Source organism: Diachasma alloeum, unplaced genomic scaffold (assembly GCF_001412515.2).
Source record: "Diachasma alloeum isolate Michigan unplaced genomic scaffold, Dall2.0 Dall_scaffold_00661, whole genome shotgun sequence".
Lineage (NCBI taxonomy): Eukaryota > Metazoa > Arthropoda > Insecta > Hymenoptera > Braconidae > Diachasma > Diachasma alloeum.
Window position 1 is genome coordinate 220,398 of NW_021680793.1, and position 14,333 is coordinate 234,730.

Here is a 14,333-nt window from a genome sequence, read left to right on the forward strand (position 1 = left end):
GATAATAGTGCGGTTTCATTGGAAACCATTTCAGTGATAGTAGACATTAAATCACAAAGTGTACAATTTCAACGTCTTGACCCTGCAGTCTACATACCTCCGCAAACTGTGGTAAGCGTAGACTCGGAGATAAGACCTCTGTTACTCGATCCAGGAGAAATGCGAGTGTCAGCTGATGTCCAAGCAGCCGAGACTACAGTTCATCGACATGCCTCACCTGATTCATCTTCGGGATTGAGTGGAAAAGCCTCACCGCCATCAACCATTACGACAATCAATTTTGGAATACGTGAAAAATTAGTGAAGTGTGAGTCTGCCCTCCAAGAGATGGACAAAATGGATAAAACCAATGCAGACAACGATATAAATTCATCGAAAGTGAACGGTACAAATGTGCAATTTTGGAAGAAACTACAACAGCCACTGAAATCAGACTTTTTAAGAAGTGCAGCGCTCGAAAGTGCAGTGAGCGAAAGGTACGTGGCGATAAGACCTCTGTCACTTGATCCATGGGGATTATTATCACCAGCTGGCCTGAGTGCCATCAAAACACCTATAAATCAAGGTCTCCGGGAGATGCGACGTCGGTCATTTGATCCAGGGGGGACCATTGTCATCAGCTGACCGATAAGCAGCCAACAACAGCTGAAAAACATCCTCTAGATGACTCCTAGCGAAGCTGGCACGAGGAAACGAGACAACGAGTGGTTCGAAGAGACGAACCCGAAAACACTGGAAGTCCTCTCCACTATCAATTACTCAGGAGAGTAATTTTGGTCTTAGTGGGGGAGGGATACTCTTAGAGAGAGATAAGTATAGGACACATTCCTCAACATTGTCTCATCGCTATCGGTAAGATACCAAAGTACTAATAATTGCGCGCGGGAGAATTTGAGCATGAGTCTTACGAGACATTCTCATAAACAAAAAAAAATTTTTTTTCATGACGATAGTGTGATAATTGTTATCATTTCAAATCAATTTAGTTGACACAGAAGTTACTCAAAAAGCTTGTAGAAAAAAAAAGAAGCAAAACAAAAATATTAATTTTCCGTCCGGAGATTTCAGTTTATTACCTTGCAGAATATGAACATGTTGCATTGTAGAAAACTCATATTGATTCAATCATGACTCTTGACGAAGTAAATAATCAATTGCGATTCAAAAACATATGAATTTATATCCAGTTTAATGTACGCAGGGCATACACAAAAAAAAAAGAAGGACTTGACTATTTATCAGTCTCAGACAGACACTTATTTTGGAATTAGCGAGGTGCATTCAAATATTATCGAAAAAAACAAATTTTGGAATTTAAATTATACGTTCTACTTGTGAGAAAAATGACAGAGAAAACAAAAATGAATCACGAAAGAAATACAATAAGGATTGTCACCCAATGTGAGGTACAAAAATTTAAAAAAATTATGTATGACAAATGTTTGTAAGGGTTCGGTCGGGAAGCACCAGAGTACGTCAGAGTACGATCAGGAGCGAAACATCGCGGATCTCTGAGCTCAGGCATTCAGCCAACCAATAACAAAGTCGAGTCAAGGTCCCAAAGTCGAGTCAAGAACCGCGTTATACCGACCCATTAAACACTACCGTGTATAAATTAAAGTCAATATATAGTTATTTTAGCAACATCAGTACGGTCGGTTTAATATCGTTAACCCTCCCTCTATCCTTCACTTATCCCTCCGATTGAGCGAACCACCCGTGAGCTCACCGAGACTAGCCGAGGTCGGAGTGAAACAAGAGTTAAAAAGGAATAAATTAACTCATTACGTCACACCGAACGAAATTGAAAAGCAGACGTCGGTAAAATAAAATTATCTTTGATTCATCGCAGAATGAACTGAAAGGTTCCAATGCATATCAATAAAATCATCTTTGATTGACGAAAAGATCCATCAAGTGAATTTTTGGTCGTCATTTCCCATTTTCACCTTCAAAAGTTTTCTTGAATCATAATTTTCATCCAATTCAGGTTTTTTTTCTATGTTCGTCAGACTTCAAAGAATAAAATTGAGTATTCGTTTTTTATTGCATTGAATGGATTAAGAAAAAATGAATTTTTGAGATTTAGTCTGTCTGAGTGCATTGAAAGGAACATTTTTTTCATGGGTTATTATACATAGTTTCTGACGTAAGATGGGTACTTAATTTCATTTTCTAGAGTCTAACGAAAATTGTGGAATACGAAAATCTACATCAGACGGAAATTGTGCATTGAAAGAAGTATTGCCAAGGGAATTTTCAAAGACTTTCCAATTTTAGGGAGGTCTCCCCTTAATAGGTGGTCGCTCTGTCAACTTTTTAACTAAAATACGTACAGAGAAAAATTTGTCTAGAAAATTAGGATGCTAACATCTCTCTAGCAGACCAGGTGGGAACTCTCAGTGTTTTTGCAGTTTGTATATTGCTGGAAATGAGTATTTTTCAAATATTTCCACCATTTTGGTATGCAAGAATGCCTTTGAAAAGTAGAATGCTGAATTTATAATCTTCTATAAAAAAACAGCAAAAACACTGGGTTCCCAGTTTCATCCCACAGGAAGATGTTAACATCTCACGTTTTTAAGTAAATTTGAAACCAAATTCCAGGACAATGTTTTTTGTGAACAGAAGAATTCTTAAGAATGTAGGTACTTGGAGAAAACAAGCTTGAAATTGTAAAATTCCAGAAAATTGTGGTAATTCACAGACTTTTCCTTGACATTTCCAGACCGAATTTCCTGACAATTGTCGGTTTTCCAGATTTCCCTCACGACTGGACACCCTGCCCTGTCATTGAAAGAGCCAATATTTGAGAGATGAATGGAGGGAATACTATTTTTTGAAGGGCGAACTTTCCAGTTGAAATGTGGACAGTATTGATTACATGAGTTGAGATGTCATGCGATATATTATCCTTACATTTTCATCAGGAGCCTGAGGAGTATCCTTTAACACTTCGTTCATGGTGTCTATGTTATCTTTTTCAATATCTACGTCCATTATCCCTGATAGTCGCTAAATATCAACCTGAACAAAAAAATCAGAATTTATTATTCACCAATAATAGCCAATTATTCAGGTTAAATTTCTCTCGTCAAAATCCTGTCGTATACCTTCTCCAAAATGTTTTTCAGTGTTCTTTTTCGGATGTGGAGGTTATGCGGCACAAAACGTAACGAACCCACTCGTATGCTGTTGAATCACAGAGAAAGATTAGTTTCTTTGTTCAAAGAATTATGTAGATAACAATCGGCTATTCATTCAACGGATTTCCGAGACGAATCAACACTTTTTTTCTCCAATTATTCAAAATTTTCATTATACTTTCATAGGACACACATTTAAGGTTAATATACACTGCTCAACATAATACTGCCTAGAAACGGTCGTGGCGTACTGCCGCCGGTTTAGGTTGGGTATGAATTTTGAAATGAAATTGTTGAACAAAAATATAGGCTTTTCGACGAACGGAGACCGTGGACCTATCCAAACGACTAGAACACATAAACTTGACATATTAGGGATGATCTGTGTTTTCCTCCCCTAGGCAGTGCATACAAATTTTAGCAGAAAATTGTATGAACATTAAACATTCACATGTTTTTTAGCTGATTTATTTCACATAATTAAATCATATAATAGATAGGCACGCATGAAAAAATTCAATAGAAACCCTAGCGAATTCGCTAGAAAATTCTATGAGATTTCTATAGGATTTCTATTGAAAAATTCTCCTTGTTTGTAGCGCTGATTCTATTGCATATTTGTAGAAAAAAGTCAATATATTTTGAATTTCTGTTTGAATTTTTCTCTTGAGATTTTTTCTATTAGAACTATTTGCTACAAATTTTCTACTTTTTTTTTCCGCTAGATTTTCTTGTTGTTTAGCGTTACAGAATCCGAGTGAAAAAAACTTAGAAAATTGATGTCCAAGCACTCTTATAGAAAAAATCGGAAGAGAAAAATTCAAACAGAAATTCGAAAACTATTGACTTTTTCTTATCGAATATCTAATAGGATCAGCGCAAAAAACAAGTAGATTTTTTCAATAAAATTCCAATAGAAATCCTATAGAAACCCCATCGAATTCGAATAGAATTTTCTGGCTAATTCACTAGGTTTTCTATTGAATTTTTTCATACCTGGAAGAGTGGAGTAAAATCGGAAAACGACTGTTTGACGCAAGTCAACCGAAAAAAAATTTTTTTTGACCATTTTTTAAAATGAACTTTTGTTTATTAATTTGTTTTCTATTATTGGGACTACCGATGGGCATAACAAAGAAAATGCAACAGCAAAATCCAAACTCAAGAGGTTGACCCAGGAGAAGATCGAAAGGGGGAAAAAGAAAAATGTGATACTGAATTTCAATCCAATGAAAAAAGAAAAGTGTAATCATCCTAATTTAATCAACTGAATCATAGATGAAATATTTCATATGACATGAAAAGAGAACTGTGGATAAAATTAGTGAAAACTATTAATATTGCCGTCTCGATATAAGAAAGGTATGAAAAACCGTCGGGGTTTTCGAATGAGAAGAGAATATAGACTCAGCGATGACGATGTCATAGTTTGGCTGCTGGAGAGACAAGGGACAAGCTAACTAATGGACGTAGATATCGAGATCTAACAGGCGAGTGGGATTCATCTGTAGAGGTAGTCGCTACGCTATATAGAGGTTTTGAATATCAGTGATTATTTTACACCGCATGTTCACTTCTACCGAATATAGAATTATTATTCTCATCATCAACACTCCCAATAATAGAAAAGGTTCATCAACAAATATTAATATCAAAAAAGTTGATAGAAAAAAATTTTTTTGCATGAATTGCATCAAGTAGTCATTTTTCGGCGTTTCTTTTTGCCCCGCTCTTCCCTACACGGAGAGAAATGTTCAGTAAAAATTACGGAACTCACAACTCGCTCACCGATTACGGAATCGACTCAGAAAATTTAAGTGACGGTATCGTAATTCTTCACAAGAGATTCAGATAAAAATTACAGAACGCTCTGAAAAAATTCCGTGACAGTTCCGTAAAATTTCCTACAACCACATTTCGTTCCGGAATTACGAAAAAGATACGTAATTTTTATTAAATATTTCTCTCCGTGTATATATCTCAAAATTCGAAATTTTTTCGAGAATGACGGCAAAACAGCGGCAGTTCTCACATCAAGTCGATATTTCAGTTGGTACTGATTTCTAGTGCAACATAATTATCTAAAAATTGAAACACTTGGTTATTCTTCCGTTAGTTGTTTTCAGAAAATCTCGGTAAACGAGGCTGACATACGATCATGTTTTTTTCTCACATTTTATAACAGTTATAAATTGTGAGCCTAGGATTCTCATATTAAATTCCACCGAAATTAATAATTAAACCAAGTGCTATCGATAGGATATTCTATTCAAACCCTAAATGGATTTTATTGGAATTCTGTTAGAACTCTATTAAAGTTCATTCGGAAATTTGATTCGTTTCTTCTGTGTATTGAAATTCTCTGGCAAATAGTTGAAACAAAAAAGTCAACAGATTGTGAATTGTCTTTATGACTTACTCTCTTGATATTTTTTCTATAGAGTTTCTAGGGCGCAAAAAGTTTTTTACACCATATTTTGTCTCGGTTATCGTCACGAAATTCAAAAAGAGAATCTTAGAAGGCCCACGGCTGAGAGTTATTACAGGCAAAATTTTAACAGTATAGGTTGCATAGAAAAATGAACATTTATTGACCTTTTTCTGTCAAAAATCTAGTGGAAATTGCTCAAGAATTGTGTACATTATAAAATTTTGAAAAGAAATCAACAAATAAAATAACGTTCCCATATCATTTCCGAGACTTCTAGCCCAGTTGCAATCGAATATCAGTAGAAGTTCAATGGAATTTCAATAGGATTCCTATAGGTTTCCAAACTCTGGTTCAATTCTTCCGAATGCCGAAGAATAGAATCAGGTCATCTACAATTTATTCTACAGACATTGGAGATTTGAAATGGTCCTTCATGCTGCACCTTTTTTTTACTGAAATTTAAGAGACTTTTTTTGAAGCAAATGTTGTGGACTCAGAAATCAAAACTCTTAGTATGTCTACGAAACTTACAAGGTAATTTAAAATATATTTCCAAAATAACCTGTAAGAGATTCTTTACTCCATCTCCAGGCGAATTTGCTTTCCATATCCACTGAGAGCGTTTTTCATACTTATTATGAATAATAGATTTAGACTTTTAGTTTTTGATTTGTAATTTTTAGAAAAGTAATTGAATCAATATTGAAACTTCTTTTAAAAAATTTTGGAAGGAAAAAGTAAATAGTAGGAACGAAAATAGGAATAAATAGATTGTTGTTTAACACATGCGTGCAGTTCAGAAAATGATAAAATTTTGGAAGTCTCTCAAAATGAATTCCTAGGATTGAATCTACAAACTAAACCGGGAGAATTTTCCACTTTCCTACTCAGTATTATTTCTCAAAATATTACTTCGAACACACATTTTTGTAATCTGATCAAATTTCCCAATACAATTACTGACGTTACGTCGTAATATTGAACTAACGAATAAAACATAACAGCTATAGTAAATGAATAGATACATACCAATATTAATGAGTTCTCAATTAAAAAAAAACTCAAGGAAATTGGACAAGCTATTCTGCAACAATTGAGAGCGTAGCACGAAGTGAGAAGCAATACAACACGAAAAAGCACGGAACGTTGGTTATTTTTAGAGTCTAGCCGAACTGAGATTCGTCGTCTCTAAACGCAACTATCGACTCGACAACTCGTTACCATCAAATTTATTCTCAATGGATGTATTCCAGTAGCCACGTTTCAAACCACATTGCTACTATGAATTGATATTGTATACATGAATTGTCATTAATGAAATGAAAATTATGTGCACACAATACAAGAATCTTCCCGATTCAAAATTCATTATTGCACCGTACTTTCATACTAAATCCGTGTATTTTTGTATCGCCCCGTGTTATTAAAAAGAGTATATTTATATTTGTACGTTGGAAAATGTGACGATTTGTTCATGCGCAAGCGAACTTCATTAGGGGTATTATGGCAGGATCAGGAGAATTTGAAAAATGCAGAGAATTGAATGAAAATTTTTTAACACATTTTTCAATCCCTTTAAGAACTGGGTGCAAAATTTCAAGAGCCCCATGTGTACAATAACACCGGAAATAATTTATAAAGCTACTACTTATACACGCGGTTGAATGGGGCATCGATAATTTCAGCTTTTTCCCTACGTTATCCCTCAAGGGATAACGTGGGGAAGATGCTGAACTTATGAATGCTTCATTCGACCACGTGCATAAGTAGCAAATTCCGATTTTTTTCCATTGTTATTGTGTACATGAGGTTCTTGATATTTGCCATCCGATTTTTCAATAGGTTAAATAATATGTTGAAAATTTTTCATTTAATTCTTTGCTTTTGTGGACCCCGCTAGAGTACCCTTAAAGTAGTATGAATGAACTCCAGTTGAGCCATTGAGTATAACGACAAAAAATAAATTCAAAAAGCTAAAAAATATTATTCATCATCGACAATTTTTCCTGTGAATTCTAACTTTGATGAGTGTAAGAAATCTCTCATTTGACTAGGATGTTTCGACATAACACGCCATTTTGGACACGCAGAAACCTAAATTACTTATTACAAAAGTTTGACACTGACGATCATTTACATGTTAAGCACAGAATTTTTATTAATTTTTTCAGGTTTTTTGAGATTTTTCTAAATTTTAATCTTCACCCTAACCTCGAAAAGTTCATTCCCTCAAATGATTGGAATTTTTCTGGCCCCTCATCCTCTATCGTATGTCTTTGCAGTTTTTCATCTGTTCGACGGTAGCTTTTTCTTCTCTGCATCCTGGCCTCTCGTAGCAGCATATTCCCAGTGCCATACATTTTGTCTCGTGGTCCCGCCGATTATTCAGCTTGCCCCAAGCCTACCTCGCGTCGCCATTTCCATCTAACGACCTATGTTTACACTATTTTAATGACATTGCCTGACAGATCGATTAATGGTTACTTGATAGTGGCTCAACAGAAGGTCGACTTGTTCACTTGGTCGATGGCCGGTGATCGCTGGTTGATCACTAGTAGAGGTTTAGTCGATCGTTGGTCGATCGTTAGTTCATCGATGGTTAATCGTTGGTTGATCGATGGTCAATAAACCGAATCGTGATGGACTAGCAATCGACTGTTAAGGATGTTTAACCTATCAAGTGAGCAACTCCGTTGAAAACAAAAATAAAATTGACCGAATAAATAATTCATGTTGCAAATTATTTTTCTTATCAAATTAGAAGTTACATGGCATACTTTTCCGTTCTCAAAAATAATAATTAAAGAAAAAGTTAATAAATACTGGAGGACTTGTGACTACGGTGGTAACGTCAAATTTTAATCGGGCAACATTGCACGCTTCGACTAGTGGTGAGGTCGTAACAGCGAGATGGATGTTTGTGTAGGTTATACGTGTCCATATGCTTCCAGCACTAAATTGTCGTCACCGACTTTGCCGACCTCAATCAGCTGTTGTGTGGTGTTGTCCCGTTACTCGACTCGTCATGGCGGTCCAATTTTTTTTTAGAGGAATTCGAAAATCAATTGAAGTGATGGCGTTTATATGGCCCGGTCCCCTACTTTTTCTCGCCGGCGATAGATTCTCCATAGTCTAAAGTAAATGGCTTGTGTTTTTTTTTCAATATCTTGAGTGTCTAACCCATGGAACATTTCGATCCAAGTTCACACGGTCACGTTTCTTCCATAAGCGTAATGTTACAAGGAGTGATTTTCCGAAATTAATTTCTCATTAGGATGCCCCGATGGAAGGATTAAGATTATTGCTAACGTGTGGCTCGAATATGAACCTGACATGTGAAGCAATATCAAAGTTATGGTGAATAGTGCGGGTTTTGGCGAAACATCCTTAAGGAAAAACCCGCTGATGTTGGATACCGACAGCATGCAGTCCTCATGTATTTGAAGGGTGTCACTAGTGGTGTCCCTCACCAAAGACCCAGGAACAGATTTCCAAAAATAAGGGAGAAGTTTTGTCTGAAAGATTTGGACATAACATATGTGGACGTCCGCATGAAAAGGGACCACTTTAGCACTATTGGACTTATTCATATGGGCGTATTTCTGGTTAAATTTGGAACATTTTGAGAGGTCACACGTCTCGCTAGATGAAAAAACCGTGAAGTTATAGAGCTCCAAAGTTGGAAATGGGAAAAACATAGTTTTGAGAAAAACGAGATCTACGTTCGAGGTACTATTATTACTAGTTCCACTCGGAAGTTAAACAGATGATGGTTTGAATACATAAAACATACCTTTGGGCACACAAACCACCGTGTATTACGTTTAATTCATCTCTTATTCATGAAATAAAGAAGATCCGACAAAGTGGTCTCTTTTCTTTAAAATTGGATTTTCAAAAAATTAATCGGATTTTAAAAGAAAAACATGACTGTGTCGAATTATTTGACTAAAAAAAAATATAGCCTGCGTTTGAAAGAATTTATTGTCCCTTCTTTCAGGGACTATACTGTTTTATTGTCGTTGACAACACAAATAAAACTGTTTTATTGTGACTGTCATGATGGTTTCCGCCAATTATAGGTATGGTTTTGTACCTTCAAAATTTTCATTTTTTTGAGGCTTCTCCCATAGTTTTACTATCATCAAAAAGACCTAAAAAATTTCAATTCAATTTTTTTTTCAATTTTATTATGTTTACCACGTCAAATTTCCGTTTTTCGAGTTCTTGACGAAATTTTTGGTTAATTATTATTTTTTTAATTGTCAATATGTATTTCCAACTGAAATTTTCTATTCTTCCGATCGAATATGGTTTCAATTAGCTCACTTCATCAAAAATGACTTGAATTGGCAAAAAAAAGTTGAAAATTGCAGATTGGATCCCCTTTCCCCACTCAGATTGCAGACAATTTTCATTTCCTTACTCAAAGTAACAGTTTTTATGGAACATATTAAAAAATCCAAGTGGGTTCTCACTCCGTTCTATCCAAAAAATAATTGTTTTCAAGTCTTTGTTTTGATTTTTTTTTTGATTTTTCAATTTTTTGTGTCGAAATTTCAATTTGTATTTACTGGAAATACTGAATTTTCACATTAAAAAAATGGAAGAAATAGAAAATGAAAAGAATTTGCAGAAACCGAACTGAGAAAAGAATATTTTTTGGATAGAACGGAGTGAGATCCCACTCTGATTTTTCAAGATGTTTCGTAAAAACAGTCAATGGGGGTCAAAAATTGCAGCCAGAACTAAAGGTTAATGCTGAGGGTCACAAGGGTCAAGAATAAGGGTCAGAAATAAGAGTAAGAAATTAGGGTCAGAAGCAAGGGCCAGAAATAAGGGCCTGATCTGCGTAGGAATATCCATTCGGAAGCAAATTTCTAATTCATCAGTAAAAATGAGCCACCCAGTTATAAAAAAAATAATAATTGTCCACTTGTTATGATAAAAATCACTAAATTTATGTGTGATAATGTGTTCCCATCTCCTGATGTATCATAGAATGGGATAAACTGTTGAAAAATGGTCCAAACAAAGTGGTCCCTTTTCTTTTTTCTCAAAAAAATCGAAAAAATACTTGTAATAGAGATAGAGCCATTTAATTTGCGTGATTCGACGTGGGAGGACCTGCAGTTCATTCCTAAGCAATAAAAAAAAAAGACGAATCGGAACCGTAATCAGAAAACTGCGATTATTCCGAAAACTAAATTCGACAAAGTGGTCCCTTTTCATGCGGACGTCCACATATGTATAAGCTCTCAGCACTTAGTTTTCGAAATGGCGCTTTAGCCGAGTGGTAGCGCGTTCGTCTACCAACCCGGCGATCCGAGTTCAAAATTTTTCTCTGCTAACAGGGGAGAGTGCGGCAAAATGAAACAGCCAAAAAAACGACTGCTTCACGCAATTCAAGCAAAAGAAGAAATTTTTATTAAATTTTTTTTTTATTACATTTTTTATATTCCTGGAAGTACTGATGAGAATAATAATTTTCCATTCAGTAGAATCGAAATAGTATTTATCCGGGCTGTTGCGATGGGGTTTTTTTTACTCGTGTGGCGTTGGCGTTTGAGCCGAACCCCATCGCAGCAGCCCGGGACAAAATTTTTTTTGTAGTTATTTTCAAGTTTTCGAGTTTGGCAAGTATGCAATACCAATTCCCAGATGAGAAATCGTGAGAAGTAGTACAAAAAATTATTTTTTAACTTTTTACGGGCGAAGATTTTGTCAATGGATTAATTAAAAAGAAAATGAAACAGCAAAATCCAAAGTCCATAGCAAGGCCCAGGAGGAGAGCCAGAGGTGGAAAAAATAAAATGTGATGGTGAATTTCAAACGAATAATCCATTGACAAAATCTTCGCCCATGAAAACTTCTCAATAATTTTCCATTCTACTGAATGGAAAATTATGATTCTCATCAGAACTCCCAAGAATAAAAAAAAGTTGACAAAAAAAATTAATAAACAATTTTCTTTATTTAATTGCGTCAAACAGCCGTTTTTTTTATTTCTTCATTTTGGCCCACTCTCCCCTATATTGTTATTTTTATTCTTAAATTCAACAGGAAATCTTCATTTCATGAGAATTTGATAACTAGAAATATGATAGAGGGATTTATTCAATTGAAGGTTATGACATAATTGAATGCTGTAAAAGATATTCAGGTGAAATAATTTTTTTATTGGTCTTCCATAGGTTCAGGTTCCGGTATACAATTGTTCGGGTGATAATTATCATAGAAACATACAAAAGATTAATTTATGTGACATCAGCTGCAACAAACGAAAGCAGTCTCGTTGCAAGCACAGAGGGTTGCAGAGGGTTGGGGGTTGCAGGGGGGGTTGCAGTTTTCGAATGGGAAACATACTTCGTTTACATTTGAAAAAATATGTCTTTTGTCGGTCAATTTTGATGCAAACCACACGTACTGGATTATCTCTCGAAATATGGGAGCAGATAATTGATGATGTACAAGGTGTCTCATGGGAATGTGTGAAAACTGTTTGATTTTTTTTTACTGGAAACAGGGAAAAAAAGAAGGAATAGGTACAGTTCCTGATAGAGGAGAGTTGTCATTTTTATTTCACCGTATATTCATTATTGAAACATGTAATTCACCCAATAAAAATAGTAGTTTACAAAAATTATACGTANGGGAAAAAAAGAAGGAATAGGTACAGTTCCTGATAGAGGAGAGTTGTCATTTTTATTTCACCGTATATTCATTATTGAAACATGTAATTCACCCAATAAAAATAGTAGTTTACAAATATTATACGTAACAAGTGCGATTAATAGTAAATGTTTTCGAAATGAGAGCCATCAACACTGGCGCAATAATCCAAACGTTTCCTAAAACCGTGGAATACACGTTCTCATGTTTCCTGTGGAATACCGTGAACAGTCTTTTTAATGTTGTTTATCAAATTTTCGATTGTTTTTGGCTTGCTTGCGTAACAAGAATATTTTATGTAACTCCACAGGAAATAATCACATGGATTCAAATCTGGCGAATAAGGTGGCCAATTTATTCTCCCTCCACAAAATTTTGGATATCCCAAACCAAGAACTCGACCGCGATAAACTGTATTAAGAATTTCAAAAACTTCGTGAGTACGGTGAAGAGCTGCTCCATCCTGCATAAAATAAAACCCATTGACAAGCCCTCTTTTTCTCGCATGAGGGAAGAATTTTTTTTCTAACATTCTTTTGTACTCATTCCCGGTAACGGTAGATTCGAAAAAATGTAGATAGACACCCTTCATGGAGAGAGCAGCCCAAACAGTGACTTTCTGTGGATGAGCAGATTTCGTAACCAAAAAATTAGGTTTTTCAGATCCCCAAAATCTCAAATTATTTTTGTTCACGTAGTTGTCTAGCCAAAAGTGTGCCTCGTCAGAAAAAACAATTGCTGTTTCATGCAGCTCGCCATTTTCGAACATTTGTGTCATTCTGTCACAAAATTCCTTTCATCTCAGAATCGCCTCCTCTGTCAAACGCTGACACATCAATATTTTATATGGATGAAGTTTCAAAAAAATGTGGAGGATGCGATGCAACGTTGATTTGGTCAATTTTAAATCTTGAGCGGCTCTCCGAATGGACGAGTTGGGATTTGCCTTGAAATACTGTTCAACTTCATCGACCTTCTCCTCTGTTGCAGCAGAGAATGAGGGACCTGGAAAACTAGCTCTACGATCATCCAAAGTGCCGTATTCCTCGAAATTTTCAATTATTTTAGAAAAAGAATATTATCATGACTAGAAACCAACGGGATTTCTACGAAAATCTGTAATATGTTTTGTTGTGTTATACAATCAATATGAAAAAAAAAATTATTCTAACCTCCTCAAAGTGGTTTCGCTAGAAACTCGTTGACTGTGTCTCCACTACATCTCTGTCATTCAGACACGCACACACATACACACACTCAATTTTCATCTTTAGACATTGGNGCCGTATTCCTCGAAATTTTCAATTATTTTAGAAAAAGAATATTATCATGACTAGAAACCAACGGGATTTCTACGAAAATCTGTAATATGTTTTGTTGTGTTATACAATCAATATGAAAAAAAAAATTATTCTAACCTCCTCAAAGTGGTTTCGCTAGAAACTCGTTGACTGTGTCTCCACTACATCTCTGTCATTCAGACACGCACACACATACACACACTCAATTTTCCTCTTTAGACATTGGGCCAATTCCGCAATTTTCCTGTCGAGACATTGGGCCAATTCCCACATTAAAAATCCATTTCCGTATCACAAACCTCATGACCCGTTTATTGCCATAATCCTCCATGCGTCCTAATCCCTCATCATCACCTGGCGTCCATAATCCCTCGTCCGCCTGACTGGCGCCCTTGACGTCACGACGGAAATTTCCCCGCCGGGACCCCCGAGCCAATCACAGCTCACCGGCGGGAACTTACAGCGCCGAACCAATCGGAAGCCAGGATTTTACTCATCCCTTCTCCAAATTTTCCACCAATCACATCCTTGCACTCTCCTTAAATACCGCACACTTTCCACACTCATCATCAGTCAATCATCCACTCGACATTCACTCATCGCTCAACCACTGGACAACACATCAACAGAGAGGACAAGTCTTCTTACGACTAACTCTCCACTCTTGTAAATATTAACGTTTAAAAACTCAAATATATTTCGCTCAACGTTGGATCTCTGGAGTTGTCATTTAATAACCTGCTCACCTCCACAAATTGGTGATCTCGACGTGATCAGAAATTG

The 14,333-nt window shown here is 35.8% G+C and overlaps 1 protein-coding gene across 4 annotated transcripts in view; it reads right to left on the minus strand.

Moving 5' to 3' along the window:
• The window catches only part of LOC107044025 (gamma-taxilin), a 26,675-nt gene extending 18,809 nt beyond the window's left edge, over window positions 1-7,866 (minus strand). Inside the window, exons 1-3 of one of the 4 annotated variants that reach the window (XM_015265761.2) lie at window positions 7,789-7,866; window positions 3,114-3,192; window positions 2,920-3,027 (exon numbers count right to left, since the gene is read on the minus strand). In XM_015265761.2, coding sequence (XP_015121247.1) covers window positions 2,920-3,000 — 81 coding nt within the window. In that variant the 5' untranslated portion in view covers window positions 3,001-3,027; window positions 3,114-3,192; window positions 7,789-7,866. Of the gene's footprint in view, window positions 1-2,919; window positions 3,028-3,113; window positions 3,193-3,339; window positions 3,378-6,139; window positions 6,159-6,606; window positions 7,002-7,788 lie in introns of those variants that run through there. The other 3 variants (XM_015265759.2, XM_015265762.2, XM_015265760.2) reach the window with 3 other exon arrangements.
• Between the last annotated feature and the right edge of the window lie 6,467 nt (window positions 7,867-14,333).